Source organism: Lepisma saccharinum, chromosome 6 (genome assembly GCF_977018435.1).
Source record: "Lepisma saccharinum chromosome 6, izLepSacc3.1, whole genome shotgun sequence".
Classification (NCBI taxonomy): Eukaryota; Metazoa; Arthropoda; class Insecta; order Zygentoma; family Lepismatidae; genus Lepisma; species Lepisma saccharinum.
This window is the reverse complement of record NC_139234.1, coordinates 21,044,146-21,069,492: the sequence shown is the minus strand read 5'-3', so window position 1 is coordinate 21,069,492 and position 25,347 is coordinate 21,044,146. Positions and strand designations below refer to the sequence as shown.

At 39.0% G+C, this 25,347-nt stretch overlaps 1 protein-coding gene across 1 annotated transcript; it reads right to left on the bottom strand.

Moving 5' to 3' along the window:
- Positions 1 to 16: 16 nt before the first annotated feature.
- Positions 17 to 21,713, bottom strand: LOC145988616 (UPF0462 protein C4orf33 homolog). The gene is made up of 6 exons (XM_083123633.1): positions 21,540 to 21,713; positions 5,477 to 5,655; positions 4,959 to 5,025; positions 3,372 to 3,614; positions 1,756 to 1,854; positions 17 to 401 (listed from the first exon to the last, which is right to left on the bottom strand). Exons 1-6 carry the CDS (start codon positions 21,668 to 21,670, stop codon positions 389 to 391), a joined length of 732 nt encoding a protein of 243 aa, XP_082979759.1. The 5' UTR covers positions 21,671 to 21,713; the 3' UTR covers positions 17 to 388.
- Positions 21,714 to 25,347: the final 3,634 nt, after the last annotated feature.

Here is a 25,347-nt window from a genome sequence, read left to right as displayed (position 1 = left end):
AAAAGAAGTCCAAAACAATATTTAAAAGGCATTTATTAAACACATGCTTAACAACAGATCATCAGTGAACAATAACCAACACATGTGTTAAAGACAATCGCTACTTGTCCCATTTAATTTAATTTTTCTCCCGTTCGGATATTAAGCAATGGAAATATAAATGCTATACCGTAATGCACCCTGTTATCATGATAAGTTCAACAATTAAATTAGAAGTCAACATACTCCAAAAAATATTGAAATATTTTGAAAAATATTCTTTGCTGAATTCAAATTCAAATTCTTTTTTATTAATTCACCATTTCTTGCCAACTTAAAATTTGCAAAAATTGTCTTCTGGTGCAAAGTATTGGAATTTATTTTATTCCATGGACCAGTACCATTAATTTTACGCCTCCTTCCTGTAAAAAATAAACATACATATAATTAATAAATTACTCTCTCTCTCTCGCGTCCGTGTGTGTGTGTGTGTGTGCGTAAATACAACTATACACTCGTCTTGTAGCTAAGAGTTTGCGGATTCGTTCCCCGGAGGTGACATATTGCACAGTGGTTCGGCTCCTACTCTAAACTGTAGGTCCAGTACTGATTAGCCTATCTGAGCATTAAATGGACTAAAGACAAACTTTGTCAAACTTTACTATTCATTAATCTGCACATTTGAAAAGTCAATTTGCCTGTTTCTTGTCGGGTCTTATTTTAATAGTGGCTCATGGTCTGTTATTCAGGTATTTTTTGTTTGTTCGTTTTGTTTCAAGATCATATCCTTAGGACGTCGTCGCCTTGTAATCAAGGGGTTCCGGGTTCGATGGCACAGTGGTTCGGATCCCACTTTAAACTGTAGGTCCAGTCCCGATTAGCCTTACTGTGCACAAAGTGGACTTAAAACACCAAATCAATCAATCAATATCTTTAGGAATTTGTACGAGTTAACCTTATGAGAGCAAACAAGAAATTCGGAGACCTTGGTAACATAAAAATCTCACGTTTCTATCGAGGTGTAAAGTGTTTCACGATTTGTTTCTTCAAACAACAATACAGGGTGTTTGATTCCCCGTGAAGCCGAGAGCTTGCAGCTCTGGGGTATGCTTTTCGGCAGACGTCCGGCTGGAGCTTGCTGCAGTTGCACAGGAAAAGAAAAGCCCTGTATTTGGTCATAGAAATCCTGTACTGTACTCGTATTTTGAAAAACCTGTCTGTTTACTACATAAACACAAAAAAATGGTTGCAGATAGCTTAGAATTTACTGGGTGCAAATTTCCAGAAAATGTAGAGAAGTGTAGACCGTAATACAATAAATTGTAAGAAGTACCATTTTTTAGATGCTTTTATATTGTTACAAATTTAATTACGCTATTCTCTCCTCACTGTAGTTTTTTTACAATACATTTAATTTAAAGAGGGAAATTTTCCATGAATCAATTTGCATATCAATTCAAAACTTACAAGAAGTAAGTTGTTCGCTGTTATTTTGACATGAGAAACATCATGGAAATCAAAGCTTTATCTGAACTTGCTGAAGTTTTTAGTAGCTATATAAGCACAAAACTTCATTCATTGTGTGACAATTTAAATAAAAATACAGAAATATAACCAATAAACGTAATCCTGTCATTTCTCTGCAAAACATTTATTCAATTGTCTAGTTAGAGGGGGAATTAAATACAATTTAACCTTTATATGATTACTGGATTAATAAAAGATACATATATTTTAAATTTTACTGACAGACCCTAGAAAAATATTCATACTCACGGATTCAGAGCGTCTTGCCAGTCAGAAGATAGGTCCGGACTTGCATTAGAAGGAATCAAGGATGCGAAATCTATAGGTTGGAAGTACTCTAAACGGTGGCTGAAATTAAATAAATAGTGTTCATTTGACACTGAATCGTCAATTTTTGTAATAACAAGCAATAAAGTAAAAAAACAAGAAAAAAAGAAAGATGATGATCTTGCAGAACTTACTATCTTTGTTCATTTAGCAAAGATAGAAAAGATGCATGATAAAATTACTAGAATTGAATTGCATTCCTTTTATTTTTTGTAGGACCAGATTGTGGTCTAGGACTAGAACATATGACAATATATATGTTTACGGTAACAATCTACCAAACTATATAGAACCAGACAAGTGAATGATAAGGTTCACAAATTGATTACATTGTTCACTGCATAGAGTTATGAGGTGTCCTTCTTTGCCCGGACATGTTCAGTCTAATGTCTGGAGTCTGGGAGGAATTTGAGAGATGTTTCGATGCTATTATTCAACTTCTGCATCCTCTATGGGCCTTTTTCGGTACAGCCTACATACAGAGTACGCGCTATAGAAAGCAAGTGTTTCTTGTCTGACACTTAACTCAGTTGCAAGAAAGGCATTTCAGTAAGATAATATGGTTATAAACACTCTAAATGCATCAAATCAAATTTGATGCATCAACTGACAAAATCAAAAATGTAATTCTGATTTCTTTGAAATGATTACGTCTGATCTTCTCAAATGATGCATTTCTGTGCATATTTCGATGCATTTCTGAGTATTTTGATGAATTTATGTGTGTATTTTCATGCATTTCATTTCAGTATGTACTTTGACAATCTTGGCCTCAAAAATCCCACCAAACATTTCCGGGGGGGGGAGAGTTTTTGTTATAACGAACAAAAGATAAGTAAGTGCTTTTAATTTCAAATTATTACTAAGAAAACGCACATAAATTAGTGTAATTCTGAGTACTGAATGCATTCTCTCTCAAGAGATGATTAACAAATCTACATCAATATGCACAATAAAATAATAACTATGAAATCTAATTGATTTATGTTAGCTAACATAAAGCACAAACTAAACAAAAACTTACACACAATAAAACCACTTCAACTATTTCATAATTTATTAACATCTTTAACTAGTTACTAAAGGAATTAGTTAGCTACTTTGCAATATCTGATATGTATAAAAGTAGCAAATTAATTTCCTTTATGTAATTAATAATAATACTAGTAATTATAATAATAATATATTTTTAATTGAGTAATTTATTTTTAATTTTAATGACATTACAAATATGTATATCGTATAATTTACACATGTATTTGTGGGGAAGGGGTTTGTAGATTAAGAAATTTCTCCCCCCCACCAGTTTTCAATGATTTCGCACCCTGACTGATGCATTTCTGTGTATATTTTGATGCATCAAGAGTACATTATTACCAGTTTTACGCACCTCAATGTCTTTTTTGAGTCAACATAGTATTTGTGCCAGTTGAGACATTAGGGTTACTGGATTTGTTCGATTTTTGAAAGACAATTTTACATTATTTATGTAGTGCAAATATCCGAGAGTGAAATGTTAGAGCATAAGTCAAACTTACAAGTCCGCGTTCGGGTATTTCCCAGTAGGAACCGGGAACAGCGATTCGTATCTTCTCCCCGAGTCGTCGTCGTGAATGGCGTAGGCGTTGAACCTCGTCACCTGCGGCGGAAAATAGGAAGCGGGAATCTGGGCCCTTCCTTCCCAAGTGTTGCCCGTGATGTTGGCGGTGAAGTTCAGCGGAAGGCTGTGCTTGATGGCATTGTGGACTCCGTCGAGGAACAGAATCAGGTGCTGGCCCCAGCTGGAAAGCAAAAGGAAACTCTGTACTTACAGTCGGAAGCAAACGTGTGTTGCGGCAGGAACATTTTGCGCATGCGGACGATGGTTCAGACATCAGTCGGGAAGAAGCTCAATAGAACACTACTCAAATGTATTAATTGCTAGTTCACAAAGACCAGAACATATTTACATTGCATATGTTTGTGTGTGCTTTTATGAGCTAATGTGTATGTGAGTGTTGTGCACATTTATACATGCGTTATGTTTATGCTTCTGTAATATGAGAATATGCATTCTCTGTTGAAGGCTAGCAAGTTTTAATTTTTTTTAACAATCTACCAAATTATTTATAGCCAGACTAGTGTATGACGAAAAACAAACTGAATATGTTCTGACTAAATCAGGAATTTAAAGGTAGGTGATAATTCAACCAGGACGACGCGTGGTCAGCACGACGAACCCCCAGTCATTGTTGTAGGTTTCCATGACCGGGTTACGGTACTCATTCGTAGCTCCCCAATTTCCTCACTATGGTGGGTAGTCACCGGTCCCACACACAGGTCAAAATCTCAGGAGAAAAGTTGTTACGCTTCCCGCAGGAGACATGAACCTGCGCGCGTCCCGTAGCCCAAAGTATGCAGCACGGCAACGGTGCGGGACATTATAAAAATTAATTGTGTTGCTTATTTGATAATGAAAAAGTAAGTAAACTATACCGAAACTTCCTAACACCAATGTATATAAATTCTATGGAGTAATTAATTCAAATTCAATGCCTTAGAGGGGAACAAAGCAAGGATCCTAGACCGTGCTGGAGGGGAGGGGGTTGTATCTTATGGACGAAGATGTTAATGATTGTATTGGTCCAAATTTCACTTGTTTGGCACTAGGTTCTGTTTCGCGGTTCAAGTCTCCACCCCTTTCCCCCAACCTGGAAGCGCCATGCCGTCCCTATGAGGATCTCTTTCGAATATTCTAGTCGAAAAATAATTTCCCAAACCTTAGAATGTCTTATTTACTGGTGCAATGAGGTTGAATCTTGAGATACGTCGACTACACACATACCGTCATTGACTAAAAACAAAAACCCTCGCCCTCGAAATAAAATCGTAAATACCGCCGTACCAAGAAGAGAAATACCTCAGACAACTCTCGTACAAAAGTTGATGGTCTGAAGTCGCCCCAAACGAATGTTCCCTTTGGGCTTCTGCCCCAGTGTTGCCACATAACCCCTCTCCCTCCCCTAACTTCTTTGTCAAGAAATTTAAATATATATTACGCATTTGCATCACCCACGCTCCCACGACAGTCACAGAGTTTTTCCTTTTTCGCAGAGCAGTACAGTACAGTCAGGCAGATTACTTACGGGCACAATTCTATCTCCACATACTTCGGTTTCGTTTCATTTCCATCAGCGAAGAAGGCCTCAACAACTGGAAAGTAAATGCAATATAATTAAATTAGTTATAGTATAGTTAGTAGGCCAATACAGGGTAGCCCATAAGACAGTTGACAAGAATTTATTATAAATGTAAACAGCTGTTTTCTGCATATTTTTGTAAGCTTGTTCTAGGTATGCCACATCGACGGGATGCTGTCGTGTTCATTTTGTTGGTGACTGTACAAAACATTGCGTTACAATTTCAAAATTTTCTTATGAAATAACAGATAACAGGCCTACCTGCTTGGATGAGTAACTTTAAAGTATTTGCTTTTTGAAACGATTATCAGATAAACTTTTATTGTCGTGAAATCAACTAGTTAAAACAAACTTAGATTCGTTGTATTTGCATTGTTGCTGCCATACAATTGCCATTTTGATTCTTAATTGTGTTTTTTTTATTATTATTATTAATTTTTCGATTTTCCAAATTTAGAACTGACCTTCGTAATTCCAAAGTTCCCAAAATGGTTCCCCTGCTGGACCCCCTGGGTTTGGGGGTCTGTTGAAGAATGGAGCCTTCACAGTCAAAATGAGATTTTCTCTGCTTCCTTCGAAATTCAAGACGACGGGCTCGTGATCCACTGGATTGTCATCCCAGGTTGTCTTGATTTTATACATCCTGAAAAATTAATAACAGTTCATTAATACAGCATTAAGTTAAAGATCAGAAAGTAATATTCAACATTTGACAAGAATGAACAGAAGAAAATATAAATGCTCACATAGCAGACTTGAAATTATTTCTGTAACATCGTTGGCTTTCTGCATTTGTAGCTTGGGAGCGAGTCACGGACTCCCGAAGTCTCCAATCAACAAGTGAGCCGCTGACGTCATCTCAACTCGGGACCTATAGTTAAAGCTTTTTCACTGTGGGTAGGCTCGCTAGATAGATTCGCGGAGATGTTCAGAAAATAACCGGACTAGCATGATTGTGTTGATGTTGAAACAAGTCTCTAGTGTAAAATTTAGTTTGATTGTTTTGCATTTGGCTTCAACGTCGCTGTTCTACATTTCTATTAGTTTAATCATGATAATGATAATTAAATGATATAGATGCTTCAATTCATCTGAAGTAATTTAAAAAGTCAAGTACTTAAAACTAATATTAGCAAATGAACATGGCGTTAAAGTCGATTTAGTTCAGGTAATGCATGCCAGTTTCCAATTCATAAACCTTTTCCTTTACCTTTAGCAAAAACTGTAGCCTACCTTCACATTTAGACACAAGTCGTCAAAGTTGAATACTTGGATACCAAACTGAAAACTTAGTTGTCAAATTATACTCCAATTTTTAAAAAAATCCAATGCACGATTCATAATTTTGTTAGTAATTTAAAAATAATAAAATTAATAGCACTGCAGTTTACTATAAACTTCTAATAGTAGTAACACTCATTTCAAAAAGTAACTGTACCACAGTTACTAGCTTCAAAAAGTAGCTTCTTTACAGTTACTCATTCAAAAACTAACTGCGTTACACTTACTCATTTCAAAAAGTAACTGCATTACAGTTACTCTTTCCAAAAAGTAATTGCGACATAGTTACTTATTTCTAAAATTAATTGCGACATAGTAACTCATTTCCAAAGTAATTGCGACATAGTTAACTCATTTCCAAAGTAATTACGACACAGTTACTCATTTCCAAAGTAAATGCGACACAATTACTCATTTCCAAAAGTAATTGCGTTACAGTTACTCATTTCCAAAAGTAATTGCGTTACAGTTACTCATTTCCAAAAGTAATTACGACATAGTTACTCATTTCCAAAAGTAATTGCGTTACAGTTACTCATTTCTAAAAGTAATTGCGTTACAGTTACTCATTTCCAAAAGTAATTGCGACACAGTTACTCATTTCCAAAGCAATTGCGTTACAGGTTCTCATTTTCAAATATAATTGCGACACAGTTACTTATTTAAAAAGTAATTGAGCTACAGTCACTCATTTGAAGAAAGTAGTTTTATAGTGACTTTTACTCAAAAAAGAAACTGTAACAAGTGCCTTGGCACCTTAATTCCCTCCTGAAACTGAAATCTCGACAAAGCTTGTTTCTTGGTCTATTGCCAAGGAAATGTAAAAGCAAGCCTTCAGTGTTCCAATTACAAAATAAAAAAATTTAAGAAAGATGATCGAAAAGGAGGCAGAGGAATGGACCACTTACTTGACAATCCTCTTACTGTTCGAGAGATTGGTGATCGGTCAGGCGGGGACGAAAAGAACTGGAGGAAATTAGTGTGCTCCATCAAACCAAACCAATTCCAAAAATCTCACCCTAGAAGTTGCGATGTCATCGTGAGAAAGAGTCTTCGGAGGAAGTTCTTTCATTCGGAAATGGAAAGTGAAGAGCTCTTGCAAAGATTTCATGAAAAACTTTCGCAATCAAGGTAACAATCTCGGTCGCCCGTGCTTATCACCATGAAGGTAGCCAAGGGGATCTTGGCAACAGGCGCTAATATTGCAATCTGCATCACACTCGGGCATTTACATACATTTGGATAATTTAATCTCCAAAGAGCCTGGACTATCGATTATTAGGGGCATGCATTTTTGAACACTTCTCCTCTCGAATTTCAAGACAAGACCGGGCTGTGTCGATAGAGAGAGCATCTATGCACTAGGGGAAGTTGACCTACCTAGCGCCTTGAGGCAGACATTGCTTCGTTCGGCGATCACGGCTGGGTAGAGGAAGATTATTTCCGCAACATCTTTGGCTGTTATACATTTGAAACTTCGAAACGAGTCCCAACTCTCGAAGCAGCCAATCAACCAAGCGAGCCGCTGACGTCATCTCAAGCCAGAACTTATCGCTAAGCCCCTAGCTCAAGCTCTGCACACCCACTAGGCTCGCTAGACAGACTCGCTCAGTCTGCTGGAGATGTTCCGAAAGTAATTGGACTCTACATTCCCTCTTGTCTTGTTTAATTTCTATACAGCTTTTTTTTTTTACTATATTTCTATCTCCGTTTCCTCTCAGTTTCTTTCTCTTATTTATCTTTCATCTTCCATTTATATTCTCTCTATCTCCCTGTGTTTCTGACTTCAAAATTTATTTTTCTTTCATTTCCCTTTGCTTCTCTCTCTCTCTCTCTCTCTCTCTCTCTCTCTCTCTGTTTCGATCTTTCAAACTTTTTGCATTTCTTTCTTGCTTTCTCTTTCTGCTTCTCTCTCACACATTTTCTTTCTCTTTTTTCCTGCTTTATATTTTTGTCTCTTTTCCTCCTTTTCTGCTTTTAAATTCTCTCTCTCTATCTTTCTCTTTTTCCTGCCTCTTAATTATTTTTACTCTCTCCCTTTCTCCTTTTTTTGCCTTTTAAATTTTATCTATCTCTGTCTCGCTCTCGTTCTCTCTCTCTCTCTCTCTCTCTCTCTCTCTTACTGTGTTTCTATCTTTCACATTTTCTCTGTACTCGTCTATGTTCATTCCTGTGTGTGTGTGTGACTAGTGCTCTACTATTAAAAATATCTCGGTTTGAAAATTTAGGTTGGCAGGAAGCTTTGCTAAGACTATTTCACGGTAGGGTAAAGGCCCCCCTTCCCCTCACCAGCCAGGAATTTCCACTTCCAGCACTGGGGACCACGAGCCATAATAGACTCATATTTTACCGTTCAATAATATTAAATTGATAATATATGTAGACGATATATCGCGATATTGAAAAAAAAATATATCAGCTTGAGGAAAGGGAATCAACATAGCGAACAATGTCTTAATTTATTCCTGCCTCCCTTACGTAGCCATCCAGAACGACGAATATCTGATTTTCCGCGCAGGTCACTTTAACTCAACCTTTTACCGTTCGCAGATAAGCCTAATAGAGTTATTGTGCATGTCTATCGTACATAGTTGGCCAGAACGACGAATTTCAGATTTCCCGCTTCTGACAATGGAAAGATCATTTTTGGCAAATTATTTTGGTTGCAATTGAAAATGATCACAAGACTGATTTGATTTTGCAACATATATAATTATTATTCATTTTTGTACAATATGTTTACATACTTATTAATTACTGCGTCAAACTCTCCATTATTTTGTCGCTCCGGTAACGTATGCACGAGGTACATTTCTTGCAATGTCGTTTAAAGTGACGAACCGAACTTGGTTGTTACTATTAGACCTCGGATTTTAGGTTTTTAACCTATTTTGTCGTGCCTAAAATAACCTATTTTGCTTGTTACAACCTATTTTAGGTTTATGCGCCTAAATCAAACTTTTTTTAGGTCTTCATATATATTTTTAAGGTTTTAAAGGATTTTTAAACCACACAGAGGTATTTTCTGTTTTGTGACGAAAAAATTCAATGACTAAAGTATTTGAAACATACACCATGTTTTTTTTCTTCAAAGTTTTAAACAAAGCACAATGTCTGCTACCACTGTTTCCTCCATGGTCCAAAGTGCAAACTTCTCATCCGTGTGTTCTTGTTCAGTTTTGCGAAAGTTCGGTGCTTTGTGGCATAACGTTTCCAGGAATTCATTGAATTCCCGGTGAGTAGTCACCCTGGTATTGTGCAGCAAATTATACGTACCTAATTCATTCTTCATATCAACAAGTAACTTTTGCCAACAGAACAAGTATAATATTACCATTTGTGGATAATTTTCAAAACGATGTATACAAATGAAAATTTGGTTAGAAAATTAATATTTGGTTGTTATACCTTTGCACATACCTACTAAAAATTCTTACGGTTCTTTTGAAATTTTGTTTCTAACGATTGTACCTAATCAGTTTTCAGGAATTTTGAACCATTCTAAGTTTTTTTGGAACCTACTTCACGATTTTTAGAACCTATTTTAGGATTTTAAGAACCTATTTTAGGATTTTAAGAACCTATTTTAGGATTTTTAGAGCCTATTTTAGGATTTTTAGAACCTATTTTAGGATTTTTAGAGTCTATTTTAGAACCTAAAAGCATACTTTTTAGAACCTAAAAATCCGCGGTCTAGTTATTGCATGAAATACTCTTCTGTTTGTGACTTGAAAATGCAGCATGGGAAAAGAGCCTCATATATCGCCAATATCACGAAACTGATACCTAATTTCCGATATCGTCAAAGCATACTCTGGCCCGGAATGTGTGGAGCAAGCGAACGAAAACGAGTAATTCGAGAGGGAAGGCACGAGAGGAAGATGGATTGCATGGTAGCTATCATCCGTTTGCAACCGCGCCCACTGGTTTGCTCCGCTCACTCGATTTTTCCTCATTTCTACCGCTCTGGACGGCGTTGCTTCACAGACTCCTGCAAGTCCAATTCCAATTATCTTTTATCTGTGCATAAAATATACTTAAAACTAACGATAAAACTTCGATAGCGTCCCAACACCTCTCACTTGTTTATTTCGTTATTTTTAACATTCGTACTTACCTATTCTGCATTGCGAAAGATTCTTCAAGGTGGTATTTTGCTTTTTTCACGAAAAAAGTTCAATTTTTGACATAGAGTAATTATTAAACCAATCACGTTAGCCCCAAAAAACCATTGACGTTAGCCCCAAAAACCATACACGGGTAGCCCCACAAACCATTGACGTTAGCCCTAAAAATTCACGATAGCCCCACGAACCATCACGGGGACGAGGTATGCCTACAAGGTTAGGTTAGGCCTGTTAGGTTAGGTTCAATTAGCACCTATTTCGTTCGATTTAGCATATACGGACAACATCGGTTTTTCTCGATGAAAGGTAATACGAACACGAACTTCTAAATGCTACAGAAACTCATTTCGGTAAGTAGTTCCTTGTGTAAAAATGAAGAAATCTGTTGGGACGCTATCGAAGTTTTACCAAACTAACTTTAAAAAGCAGGGCAGTGACGTTCCCAGGATTTTCTAAAGGGGATGGGGGTGCGTATACTTTTTTCAGTAGGTCAGCCCATTTCGTGCTTTTGGCCAAAAGGGGATGGTTATGACTCCGCCAACCACCCCTTTGGCACGTCACTGGAGCAGGGGAAAGCTTTACCTTTACAAAGAAATAAAAAAAAGAGCAGAAGTACAGGAAGTAAAGCAGAACCAACACCGAAGCAAATTATTTCCACCGTAGTACGTGGGAGGCTGCAGGAAATGACAAAGAAAATCGGCAAGAAATCGCCATTCGTTTGATAACTTAAGCTTCAAGAAAACACGCCAGAAACAAACTTTCGTTTTCATCAGCTTCCTTTTCCTCCTCTTCTCATGAGTCTTGAGAGCGCCGGGCGAGGAAGGCAATTTTCATGGATGTCAGCGACTCCCCGCGAGTGTGACAAGAGACCATTGAAAATTCTGGAGGCGGCAACGCGGCTTCGTTCTAGCTGATCAGCCGTGCCATCCCTTCTCCTGACACTGACGAGGATATGATGAAAGTTCGGATGCTGTGAAGGGAGACAGTGGGGAAAAAGAGAAAGAATTCCCAATCTAGTCTTCCGCGTCTCTATATATATACATTCGAGCAAAGATGGCGAGAACGTTTCTTGGTTTGCTGTTGAGGTACAGCACTGAACGCACAAGGGACAAGGAGGAGCTGTCGTCCAACCATGGCTCCTTCGCGGTGCCAATGGCTACTGTACACACTGGTAACGCTGTACGGAGTGTGTTTAGCTCATGAGCAGCATATAAGAAGTCCTGTTGACTTCGTTTTGGCAGCGCGGGCCAAGCCAAGGGTGTTGGCTGCAGAACGAGACGATTCCAGTATCTCTTCCGCTGTCTACAGGGATACCAGGGTTCCGTTGCGGTATCAAGCTACACCCCCTAGAGTTGGATCCCGTGCTGGGAAATCGAGAGGTCACGTAGCTGTTGCTTCAAACGTTCCGGTTGTTCCTCCCAGGGTTCCGGTGATTCAGCATCACAATCTGAGGGTTCAGGAGGACCATTCCGGGGCCCGAGGCGTAGGAAGTTATGTCGTGAAGCCTCGCAGGCCGCCAGCAAAGGTTGCATCGGCTTCCCAGGTTGCAGAAACGACTCATCCGGGTGATGGTTACGCAGAGCATGCTGGTGGTTACAGAGGGCATGCTGCGAGTGATGGTGAAGGTGTTGCTGTTCGGGCTAGAGGTGGTGTGCACGGAGGACGTGCTGCGGCATCGCAAGTTGTTTCGGCGACGCATCACGGTCATGGTGGTGGAGGAGGCGGTGGTGGACACGGTCACGGTGGCGGCGGAGGAGGTCACGGTGGCGGAGGTGGTGGAGGTCACGGTGGCGGTGGAGGAGGTCACGGTGGCGGTGGAGGAGGTCACGGTGGCGGTGGAGGAGGTCACGGTGGAGGAGGTCACGGTGGCGGTGGAGGCGGACACGGTGGAGGAGGTGGCGGACATGGTGGAGGAGGTCACGGTGGCGGTGGAGGCGGACATGGTGGAGGAGGTCACGGTGGCGGTGGAGGCGGACACGGTGGAGGAGGTCACGGTGGCGGTGGAGGCGGACACGGCGGAGGAGGTGGCGGACATGGTGGAGGAGGTCACGGTGGCGGTGGAGGCGGACACGGTGGAGGAGGTGGCGGACATGGTGGAGGAGGTGGTGGCGACGGCGGGCACAACTTCAAGAAAGGCGCAGGCAAGAAGCACCATTCCGAGCACCACAGCGCTCACGGTGAGAAGGGAGACAAGGGCTACAAGGGCCACCACACTTACGACAAAGGAGCCCACGGAAAGCACGGCGAGGAAGGTCACAAGGGACAGTACAGCGACCACGGCGGTCACAAGAAGGGCTTCCACGACGAGGGCGGCTACCATGGAGGCCATCACGAAGGCCACAAGGGCGAAAAGGGCTCCAAATATGGCCAGGAGGGAGGTCACAAGAAGGGCCACAGCACCAAAGGCTCGCACTCGGTTTCGCACAAGAACGAATACCACAAGGCTCACGAGTTCTTCGACGAGCATAATGACGGTGGCCACCACAGCAAGCACGGAGACTTCCACGCCGAGCATAAGGGCGAGAAGGGTGGACACCACAAGGGCGGGCACAAGAAGGGAGGAGGCCACGAGGACCACTACGGGAAGAAAGGCCACCACGCAAAGGGCGATTACTATGACGAGCATAAAGGGCATAAGGAACATGATGGGCACGAGTCGCATCATGGGCACGACACCAAATATGGCAAGAAGGGCCATTCGGAAGGAGGAAGCTCCCACAGCCACAGCGATGGCGGAGGAGGTGGAGGTGGTGGTGGTGGTGGCGGAGGACACGGCCATGGTGGGGGAGGAGGCGGTGGTGGTGGACACGGCCATGGTGGGGGAGGAGGAGGCGGTGGTGGACACGGCCACCACTGAACATCACCTACCAATGGTGTTGCTATGTATTACAACAGTTTTGTTATTGTTACTTGATAAGATGAACATTTTAAGACACTTTCCCTATGTAAAACCCTTGGACGTTTTTGTTGACAGGGAACATCTTATGTTAATTGTTAATAATTTGTTGAAAAAAGCCCCGCCCTACTGGTGCGTGTATGTACTTTTGTTAAATCGTAAATTAAAAATGTTATTTACATAAAATATTGCAGAGTGAATTTCCAGAATTATTTTTTAATATATTTCAATAACATTTATCCTCCTTTCGGTTTGCGTATCAGACTTTTGTAAAATGCAGACAAGCAAAAGTTTTTTCAAGCTCACTGTTATGCACATGCAGGCTAATCGGGACTGAACCTGCAGTTGAAAGCTTGATGTGAATCACTACACCGTACCTTCACCAGGAATCAACGCAGGGTCCTCTTGGTTACAAGGCAACAGCACTATTGGGATTTTTTATGTACAACCTTAGAAATTATTTTGCAATGAAGTGTTCATTTTGTGGACAATAGAAAACCTAAATTTCAAGAAAACTTTTCCATTTTTTCTTGTTTCTTTGTATAAGTCTAACGCCTATCCAGCCATGGTTTTGTTAGGGAACTCTTTACAGGAAAACCAGTAAAAGGCGAGATAATAATATACAGTAATTGAAGCTCATATCTCATTAAAAAAACTGGTTATCACCGAAATTGACTTAAGGCAATGTATTCTATGATCCAAACAAAAATTTAATCTCACTCACTCTGGTTAGTAAACGTATCATGGCACTGATCCCGCGTTTACATTCAGCTGTAGATATTGGTACAATTTCGATTGAATTTATGTAATCTTTCAATTAGGTGGAAATGTCTTTTGGATTTTCTTTGTAGATGTGAATATCTTTAACTAGTGACGCACACATGATTTCGCTTACATTAAAGTTCATCTGACGTCACCATAAGCAGAGTAGATGGTTGAGGGAACCGTTAACATTTACCTCCAGGGTGTACCATCTGCAAGGGTGTAAGTTCGTATTTAAGGTGGTGTAAGGCAAGGACGTATCTAGTGGGGGGTCCAGAGCCCCTCCCCGAAAGACTTAATATTTACAAAAATTAAATAATGAAAAATGATACAGTGGGATCCTCTAGAATTGCTCGGCAAATTGTCCATGACAACTTTAATTAATTTTTCTCTTACATCGTATGTGTTTTTAAGTGCAGAAGTTGTCAACAGCATGTTTTGAGTTTTCTTTTAATTCTTGAAGCTCTTATGGGTCAAATAAAGTGCACGAACATGGTGATGGACAATTTGCACGGTAATACTCATGGATCCCAATGTACAATAACTAAAACTAAATGATGAAAATATATAATAATAATAATCCGTCGCGCAACAGCCCATGAAGGGCCTAGGCATACCTACCGACTGCCGGTCTCCCTCCCACTCTTTCCTTCGTCACCTCTAAGCGTGGAGATCTGCAAACAGTATTGGAATAGTCGGGGGGTCAGCCCGACGTAAATGATGAAAATATACTTGTTCTTTAATAGAGTGTTATTTTTTTCCGCCAAACTTATTGGAAGGCAAGGATTATATTGTAATCATATTACTTGTTGGGAAACCTGATGGTAAGAGACCTATAGGAAGATGAAGATGGAGGGACAACGTTGAGATGGACCTAAGGGAAATCGGTAGGGATGCAAAAGAGTATATAGAACTTGCTCAAGATAGGGAAAGATGGAAGGCCTGTGTTGCTGCTGCCATGAACCTTCGAGTTTAAGAAGGCTAGAGAGTTAGTTAGTTTTATTACCTTGAATGACAGTGGCAAAATAGATGTATGCAAGATTTATTACTACTTACAACGTAACATTCATAAAATTTCACCAGGAACTTTACTTTTCGTCAACTGGATGTAAGAACCTCTTTTTATATATATTTTATAAATATTCAATTCATTATCTATTTGATATTAATTTTCTTGCCAGGGCAATTTTTTTGTACAAATTTTGTAGACCTTAACTACACGTAAGCTAGATAATGAATACGTGCTACTATATCACTATTATTTTACCGTCCTTTTACCTATTCATGTAATAAAAATATAACATTAATTAATTTGAATATTTTAATTAATACTATTTTAATTAATGTAATATAATAATTATTTTTGTTTAAACATTAATATTATTATTTTGAGACACTTGGTTCGGACTCCCCTCCCCCCGAAACATATTTCAAGATACGTGCCTGGTGTAAAGGTAAGTTTAGAACAAAGATGGCATTACATTGAACCTTAGTAGAGAGTGTTGAGAATATTTGGGGGCGGAGTTGGGATGCGCATAAATCACTCACATCTCTGCATCCTGGCTGCGGTACTTGCTCTGTTGCACTACACTTACTCATGGGTGTCGGGAGGGATGGGAACGAACCGGCCCTTCGACCTCCCCCTGGAAATTTGCATTGTTTATTTCAAGTTACAAAAAATCAGAAAGCTAGCTATTTTTTTTTGTTAATAACTGAAATATAGTTGTTAGTTATTATTCCGAAAGATTGATCGAAGTAAAAACTGCGTTAGAAAGGAAAAAAAACTAGTGAAAAATACAGGAACCTGTATGCTTTCATATTCTACCATTTGAACCAAATAATAAATGGTTTGACAGTTTTCAGAACACCCAAAATTTGAGTTAATGTAAGACGTACCGCAACATAAACATGGTGACTAAAATTTCCTCCTAACTTAAGATGTTTTTTTCTTCTCTAGAGGACGTGTGCAAAAGTTAATAACGAAGTTGAATAACTATGCATTTCAGTACACTAACTGCATGAAATGTAAAAAATATTTTAAAAAACAGTTGTGGTAGACATTCAATTATTTGGTGGATCGGGAATCTGCGGAGAAAGGCCGCGCAGTAAGGGAAGGGAGAGAGTGGGCGGGGCGAAGCTGTACAGGCTGCTGCAAAGGCTGGTAGCGGAAGTAGTTTCCCCCCTGAAGCAATCCCGTTCCCTCTCACTTAAAGGTTCAAAATGTCGCTTCAATGAAGTTTCCCATTCATCTTAAGAGAAATTGAAACCCAGTGATTTATTCACAGGTCCCAAAGACCCCCAAATTTTCTCAATAACCCCAAAAGATTTTTTCAGAGGCTCAATTTTGACTCTAAATTCACCCTTACAACCCTCTGGTGGAAAATTCTGGAGAAACACCTGTTGTAATCGCAAAACTTCATCAAATATTGTTTATTAGTGCTGGTACTTTCCGTCAATAGGTTACATAATTTAGAACTACATAATTTGTGTTCATGTCCAGATATTATTAGAATAATGAAATCAAGAAGACTTAGGTGGGCAGGCCATGTGGCACGAATGGGAGAGGAAAGAGGAGTTTACAGAATTCTTGTTGGGAAACCTGATGGTAAGAGACCTGTATAAAGGCCAAGACGAAGTTGGAGGGACAACGTTGAGATGGACCTAAAGGAAATCTGTAGGGATGGAAAAGAGTATATAGAACTTGCTCAAGATAGGGACAGATGGAAGGCCTGTGTTGCTGCAGCCATGAACCTTCGGGTTTAAGAAGGCTAGAGAGAGTTAGTTAGTTAGCTAGTTAGTTTCCGTCAATTCTTAGAAACTTCATTAAATGAATTTAAATGTGGAGGAAATAGGAGATAATTAAGCTTATTAACAGTAAATTGTACACTTTGCAAAAAAAAAAAGTTTCAAACATTAGGTTTATATCAGTTATGTTATTACAATAATTTTACCTGTTATAATAATAGGATTAAAATTTTAATTGATATTTTCAATTTCTCTGTAATGTTGATATTTTTCAAAAAAATCCTTTTCCCTTTCCTGCCTGAATTTCTCCTGCGGAAAGGGGAGCTCTTTATGAGCTCTCGATGAAAGAGATATCTGCAAGCCAGGCACGTAATAGAAATATGTTTGGGGGGGGCGAACCAAGTGTCTTAGGAATAATAATAATAATGTTTAAATTAAAATAATTATATTAAATAACATTAATACTAATTACAATACATAAATTAATATTATATTATTATTACACGAATAGGTAAAAAGACTGTATAAGAATAGAGATATATCAGTGCATATTCATTATGTAGCTTACCTGTAGTTAACATGGGAATAATTTATATAAAAACAAGTGCCCTGGCAATGAAATTAATGTCAAATAGATGAATAATTGAATATTTATTGAATAACAAAAATGATGTTACATGTAGTTGGAGAAAAGTAAGTTTCTGATTAATATTTTATACATATTATTTTGAGTAGTAGTGTCTCCACGCCCCCTTGGTTGCTCGCGTGGGAGGGTGGCCAGCAGTCGGTAGGTAAGCCTTGGCCCGATATTGGGCTGTTGCGCTATAGGATTATAATATTATTATTATTATATATAGTAGTGTTCATAAATCTTCTTTGTAACCATCGATTATGCAACAAATGCTAATATTTTCATTACTTAATTTTAGTACTTGGTAAGTCTCACGGGGGGTCCGGACCCCTGGACCCCCTAAATACGTCCTTCATGTCCTTCAAAGCCGTATGATTACAATATAATCCTTGTCTTCCAATAAGTTCAGAGTAAATAATGCAACAAATGCTATACGAGTATAATTTCATTTTATTCTCGTACTTAATAAGTCTTTCGGGGGGGGGGGGATCCGAATCCCCTAAAGCCGTGCCCTTCAAAGCCGTATGATCCCAATATAACCCTTGTCTTCCAATAAGTTCAGAGTAAATTATACAACAAAGGCTAAATTAACATATTTTTCATTATTTAATTTTAGTACTTGATAAGTCTTTCGAAGGAGGGGGGGGGGTCCGGACCTCCTGGACCCCCCTAAATACGTCCTTTGCTGCAAGCCATGACACATGTGGCGTTTTACCGGTAATCCAGTAAACAGAAACAGACACTGCACTCGTACGTACAAGGAAAATGAACACATATTGAGATAAATATAAACTTACGTTCTTTATGTTTAGTGGATGTAGAACTTCTTCATTCTACATTTACAGTGTCGCAGTTGTTGAAGGATACTTTCCTGCTGCTGAAACTCGGATGTACTCGAATCGTTACACAGTGCTATCTTCTTACTGTATCGTGTATACATCACAGGGGGAACTGAATCTACATGAAACGGTGCATGAGAACGAGCTTCCCTGGTTTGTTACTAGATGGCAGTGAAGTCAGTCATATAGCATTGCTTTCCAGCAAATGGCAAGCATACGCGAAACTTCTAACTTTTAGTTGCCACCGTTCCATAGGAATGATGCACAGCACATATAATAAATTACAATGGAACAGCAAAGAATGGTTTATGTAAAATTTATGCTTAGTTAATCGAAACTGAGGCTACAATTTAAATTGGGATCCAAACCACTGAAATGTATCCCAACGGGACTCGAACCCGATCACAGTTAGTTACCTGATTATGGCAAGAGATATTTATCCAAAATCCAGTACTGCCACGAAATTCTTTACTTCCTTTTTGTTGATAAAATATGATAATAATAATAATAATAATCCGTCGCGCAACAGCCCATGAAGGGCCTAGGCGTACCTACCGACTGCCGGTCTCCCTCCCACGCTTTCATTCGTCACCTCTAAGCGTGGAGATCTTCAACCGGTATTGGAATAGTCGGGGGGTCGGCCCGACGTATCCCCAGCCGTTATAGTAGGTCTCCGTGACCGGATTACGCTCACTCACTCGGAGCTCCCCAATTTCCTCACGATGGTGGGTTGCCACCGGCCCTATACGTAGGCCGAATAAATTCCGACCAGAGCCGGATTCGAACCTACGCCGTCCCCAATAAAGTTTGGACATACAATTTTACGCAGTAGCGGCAACCTTTAATAAATTTTGCGGACACAATTAACCCAAATAAAATTAAATATATTCAATAACTAAAATAAACTACTAACATAACATAACATAACCCTACAGCTCTACAGCACCATGGCGGGCCTTGGCTTACCTACCGACTGCTGGTCTCCCTCCCACACTGTTCCGCCGTCACCTGTTATAGCGTGGAGGTCTCAGACCAGTGTTGGGGTGACGAGTGATCAGCCCGACGAACCCCCAGCCGTTATTGTAGGTCTTCTTGACCAGGTTACGCTCACTCACTCGGAGCTTCCCAATTTCCTCACGATGGTGGGTTGCCACCGGCCCTATACGTAGGCCGAATATTCGTGGTAATTCTTTCAGGGGAAGAAGGTATCTTGTCCCCTAAAGTCGGATGATTCACACTACATATTGACATATAACCATTATCACAATGTTCTTTAACAGCACTGGCGTATACAGATATAGGCCTAGGAAAATGTAGTGATTTCATAACTAATTATAAATTGAGTTTGTAATTACTCAGAAACTGTTAATTCGATAGTTTCGTTTCGGTTATTTTGAGAGCCATGAACTTTGGGAATAAAAACTTGCTCATTTGTAATTGATTTGGTGTTTTAACACACTTCATCAGGTTGCGAAATCATTTAAGACTGGTGGGGGGAGAAAGATCTTAATCTACAAACCCCCCTCCCCACAAACATACATATAAATTATACGATATACATATTTATAATATTAAAAGTAAAAATAAATTACTAAATTAAAAATATATTATTATTATTAATTACACAAAAATAAATAAATTTGTTACGTATATAATATAATATAAAGCAGCAAACTACTTCCTTTATTAACTGGTCAATAATAAATATAATAAATTATGAAATAGTTGAAGTGGTTTTATTTTGTTTTTGCTTTATATTACTATAAATTTATTATTATTATTGATATTGTTGTTTTGCAGTCTTGTTTTACTTTTATTATGCGTATTGATGTAGATTTGTTAATGATCTCCTGAGAGAGAAAAAGCATTGAACACTCACAACTACACTAATTTCTGGATGTATTCGATATTATTCTTAGTACAGTATATTTGAAATTAAAAGTAATTGCTTATCTTTTGTTTCTTTAACAAAAACTCTGCCCCGGAAATATTTGGTGGGGGAGATTTTTGAGACCAAGATTGTTGGTGGGGGGAATTCCCCCGTCCACCCAGGATTTCGCACCCGAAGGCTAATCGGGACTGGACCTACAGTTTAAAGTGGGACCCGAGCTCTCATTTGTGAGTCAAACGCTCTTTCGCCTCATTACGTGATAGATAAGTGTGTGTGTTCCTGTAGATTGTGTATCGCACAAAACATGTACAAATAAAAAATTCGCAAATCTATTGTGCGAGTTCCTATATTAACTTGCAATTCGTTTTCTCACGGTAAATTAACCGTATTTTGGACGGAATTGTCTCTTTGGACTGAGTTCTCACGTACGTTCACTATTTTTGATAGCGTTTGAGCAAAACTCAGTGTTGCCACAATCTCCCTTTTCCAACTGCAAAATTTCCCTTCTTGTATATTTTCTCCCTCATCTCAGAAAAAATTAGGCCTGCTATAACTTAGTCTCATCGGTTATTACCTATTACTTAACCCACAGAAAGCTTCAATTCACAGATATTCTTGGAATTATTGAATGAATAACAGAAAATTAATATTAGCTCGCAGAGATGTGTTACAGCGAAGCAATGGATGGTTTTGTGTTGTACTATTTTATCACGTCATGACGTCGTTGCTGATACGAATTTTGTTTATTTTCTGGAGATCCAAGTTGATCGATTTTTATGTACAAATTATTAACGCATATAAATATGTGGAATGAGACATTCCAATGTCAATTTCTATATTTTTTTCCCCTTTGGCTTTATGTGTGCGTCCATACAACGATATTTTGTCATAAAGAAACAATGAAAGTCCTCTCAACCAGAGATGGCAACTTAAAATAAATTTCGGGGGGCAAGGTTGGCATAAACAATATTTTATGTATGTAAATACTAAATATATATAATATCTGTCCCTCTACATGAATTTTGGGGGGCAGAAAGTGTCTTGCCCCCCACAAAGTTGGCGCCTATGTTCTCAACGAACGCTGGTCAAATTTCGAGCTAAATATATCTGTTATTCTGGTATACACATCTTGAAATAAATTTCAAGCTTCTTAAAACTTTGATTTTTTTTAAAAAAGTTAAATTTTTCCACAACAAAAACCAGTAAGAAAAATCGTTAATCCGCCAGTGACTTTGAAACGTGTATTAACTTACTTCTTAACTTTGGTCTTATACTATCAAGACAACTTTAACCTGACCATGCCACTTCCACCCATGCTTCGAACTGGATAGAAATAACGAAATCAGCGCACGTACCTAGAAGTTTTAACATTTCCCTGTGAAGAACTAGCATCTCTATGTTCTGCTTTCGCTTCCAAAGTCGTTGAAGGTGCAGTGAGGCTTAGCACGCAGATGAAACCAAGAGCACATGCACACAGACCAGCCATTGCAACGAACAGACGACGAGATTTAACTGTGAAAATGGAGTTGTGCATCAAGGTCTCTCCACTATACGGTTGAGTTGCGTTCGTCACCTGCTAGAGGGCACTGATCTCAAGGCCTTCCCTTTCGTCTTTGAACTAAAACTTGCTTGAGGGGCGCCGAACTTGAATAAAACATGGATGCAAATATTTCAAACATGTTATTTTTTACATATTATCTTGCAGTCGTTTTTAACATTCTGATAACCAGTGGCGGCGATTGGATTCCAAAACTAGGGGGGGGGGGGGCAAGGACAGTTTATTTTCCTTTGGTACATAAGGTTTAGCATAGTGCTGGGGCAATCGCCGAAATTGCTGATAACATATTCTGGTTTCAAAAAGGCATAATCAATTTCTGCTTCACGTTGCTGTGCGTCTTTTTTGTTCAGCTTTTTCAAATGCCGAAAACATATTGCTTTACCTATTTCAGTTATTTTACATCACTGTTCTACCTTTTGCACTAATCGTGACGATGAGGATGAAGTGATGAAATTGATGGTTTAACAAGCACAATGATACACATACACCCATGCGCCATGCCTTTACCCAAGGGTCGAACATGCGACCTGTGACTTCTCATTACTTATTACTATTACCCGATTACTTAATAATAATAATAATAATAATAATAAATGGGAGGGTTTGTTTCAGATTAGGACTATCATAAAACTGTTAATTTTCGTTCATCGGTAATAAATGATAGAGAATGTTAAGCGAAAGAGTGAAAATTATTAACAGAAATAATGAAATTGTAACTATTTGTTACATACTGGAAAAAACATTGTCAAATTATTGAGAGGCATGTCAATGCCATGAAGGCACATCAAATTCTGAACCTCGTAGAGTATAAGATTATTTTCCCAACATCTCTTATAATTATTCTGCAATTGCAGCTTCGAAGCGAGTTACAATTCCCGAAGCGCCCAATCAACAAGTGAGCTGCTGACGTCATCTCAACGGAGCACCTATCGCTAAAGCTCGTGCTCATGCTCTACGCTGTTGCTAGGCTCGTTAGTTGTACTCGTACGATCAGCTGGTAATGTTGGGAATATATTCTGAATTTGTCTGATAAAGCCTCTGTAGCGGTTTGATCAGTGTATCGTGCTACAAGGTAAGGTTTCAACTTTGAGTACTGTTTACTGTAATGGGTGTACCATTTTCTTTTTGTTACATCTAGACCTCGGATTTCAGGTTTTTAACTAATTTTCCCTTTACAGGTAAATAAGAAATAATAAGTTATGTCAGCGTTTCGTTAAGAAACTCAACAACTAATGTAGTTTTATAGTGCATAAAAAACCTACTTTGCTTGTTAGAACCTATTTTAGGTTTAAGCGCCTAAATCAAGCCTTTTTTTTAGGTTTTTATATATTTTTAAAGGTTTTACAGGATTTTTATGTAACACAGAGACATTTGCTTTCTTTGGGCACGAAAGAAATGTAGACTGAAAATAAAAACCGGGCTAAGTGCCACAACAATCGATTTGCATTTTATTGCTAAAATATGGTCTATGTGCCTATACCAGTGCGGTAAAAGCCAGGCTATGTGATATGCAGTCTGCAAGTAGTTCAAACTTTAGCCACAAGAATGCACCTTGGTCTAAGTGCCACCAGCTGTGTATGAAAATACGGGCTATGTGCCAAGCGCCATGTGACTGGTATTGTGGTTACTTGGACGTCTTGGAGGTTATGTGCTGCGTTTTGGCGTGAGTTCAGTGTGTTACGTGTTTTTAAGTGAAGATTTGAACTATATCAAGTTCCATACAGCTTTTAGACAACTTCATGATAATACTACTGTTCAGTACCGGTTTTACATAGACACAGTGAGAAAACACTTTCCAAATCTCAGATTTCGGAAACCGAGAAAAGACACGTGTAATACGTGCGATTTGTTACACAACAAAATACAAAATGACCAGAGGAACAAAGAACTACACCGCAACTCACTCGAAATTCACCACAGGAAAGCAGAGCGAGCCAGAGAAATGATGAAACAAGATCACGAAGAATAAGCAGCTCCCATAAGTGATACCTGTACATTTTCAGTCGACTTGCAGCAAGTGTTGTCTTTACCAACATTAACCCACTGCCAAATGTCTACTTACGACAGTTGTCTTGTTTTAATCTGGGTTTGCACATGGCTGACAACAATCAGTGATTTATGTTTCTTTGGCATGAGGGTTTGAGTGGCCGGGGAGGCAATGAAATCGCCAGTTGCATATTCAGAGGCATTAAAAGTAAAAAACAAACAAGAAAAAAAAAAGATCGTATGGAGCGACAACTGTGGTGGCCAAAATAAGAATAAGATGCTATTGTTTCTGTGGATATATTTGAGTAGATGATACTACCCTTTAGACCAAACAATAGACCTTTTAATTGACATTAATGGTTTTTTTAATTCATTTTCGAGGGGTGACGCTATTGTTATTTAATCTAGCGCCACGTGTCGTGGGTGGAGGAGGAGATGAGTCATCGATGACTCATGCACACGTGTGAGTTTGAAATTAATGGTTTTCCATTAGTGCACAAAAGACACTATTATGTATTCCGTTTTTGACCTAAGCTAACACTATTGTTGTATATTATATATGCGTTTCTGCCGGATATGAGTCACAGATGATTTATACTGACGTTGGAGTTTGGAATTAATGGTTTCTCCATTAAGGTACAAAAGACACTATTGTGGAGTTCGTTTTTACTCTAACCTAACACTATTGTTGTATATTATATATGCGTTTCTGCCGGATATGAGTCATGGGTGCTTTAGGCACACGTGGGAACTTGGAATTAATGGTTTTTCCATTAATGTACAAAAGACATTTTCGGCCTATTCTAAGGCGTAACGTCCGCCCATTTTGGCGTCGGTGGTGAGTCATATTTGGTATAATTAAGGATCCAGATTTACCCGAATTCAACCGGTGTCGACGCGTTCGATCGGAGGTAGAAGATATTATAACACATGTTCGCTTTAAAGGCGAAGAAATTGAACGATGTATCCTATATGCAAACGAAGTATGCGAGCGGAATCCATGTTAATAATATTAACCTGTTACGGAAGAACCTGTTATGTGGTTGCATTCATCGGCACCCCCAAACCGCGCGCGTTCATGGATACGCGTGGGGAAGAAAGGGTCGCCATTGTTACGGCCCCCTTCGCTTGGTCTTCTTCCGAAGTTGAATGGAAGGCAAGTGTCGCCAAATTTTTACACACGAGTATTGATTTTCTTTGAGGTTCCAATTTTATTTGGTGGAAGTAATCTACGCGGTATTTCTGCCGCCTTTCGTAACATTGCATAGACTATTTGACCAAAACCGTAAGGAATTTGGCTGAACTAGGAACATTCAGTTCCAGTATCTACAAGTTAAAGTGGATGCCAGCCACTATTTGCCCTTATTTCGGGGTTGCGAACCACGGACCATTTGATTATTGCCTTATATACATCAGGATTCACGTAAAATTGACCAGATGTTTTTACTGTTAGAGACAATATTTCGCATTTTTTGTGTATTTTTACTCAGAAAACGCTATTTGAACGATTCAAGCAAGAGTTCGCATGGCAATTTAGACACACAAACTGTGTTTCTTCAACTTTAGCTGAAATTTAGGTTTATTTTTTACTCTAATATCACAATTTCTTCTATTCAGAC

Excerpts from the sequence above, each read along its gene's own strand:
- LOC145988616 (XM_083123633.1), bottom strand. The coding sequence starts at position 21,670 with ATGGCTGGTCTGTGTGCATGTGCTCTTGGTTTCATCTGCGTGCTAAGC. Across the intron at positions 5,026-5,476 it reads GGAACTTTGGAATTACGAAG|TTGTTGAGGCCTTCTTCGCT; the intron begins GTCAGTTCTAAA and ends TTTACTTTCCAG. Across the intron at positions 1,855-3,371 it reads AAATACCCGAACGCGGACTT|CCACCGTTTAGAGTACTTCC; the intron begins GTAAGTTTGACT and ends ATTTAATTTCAG.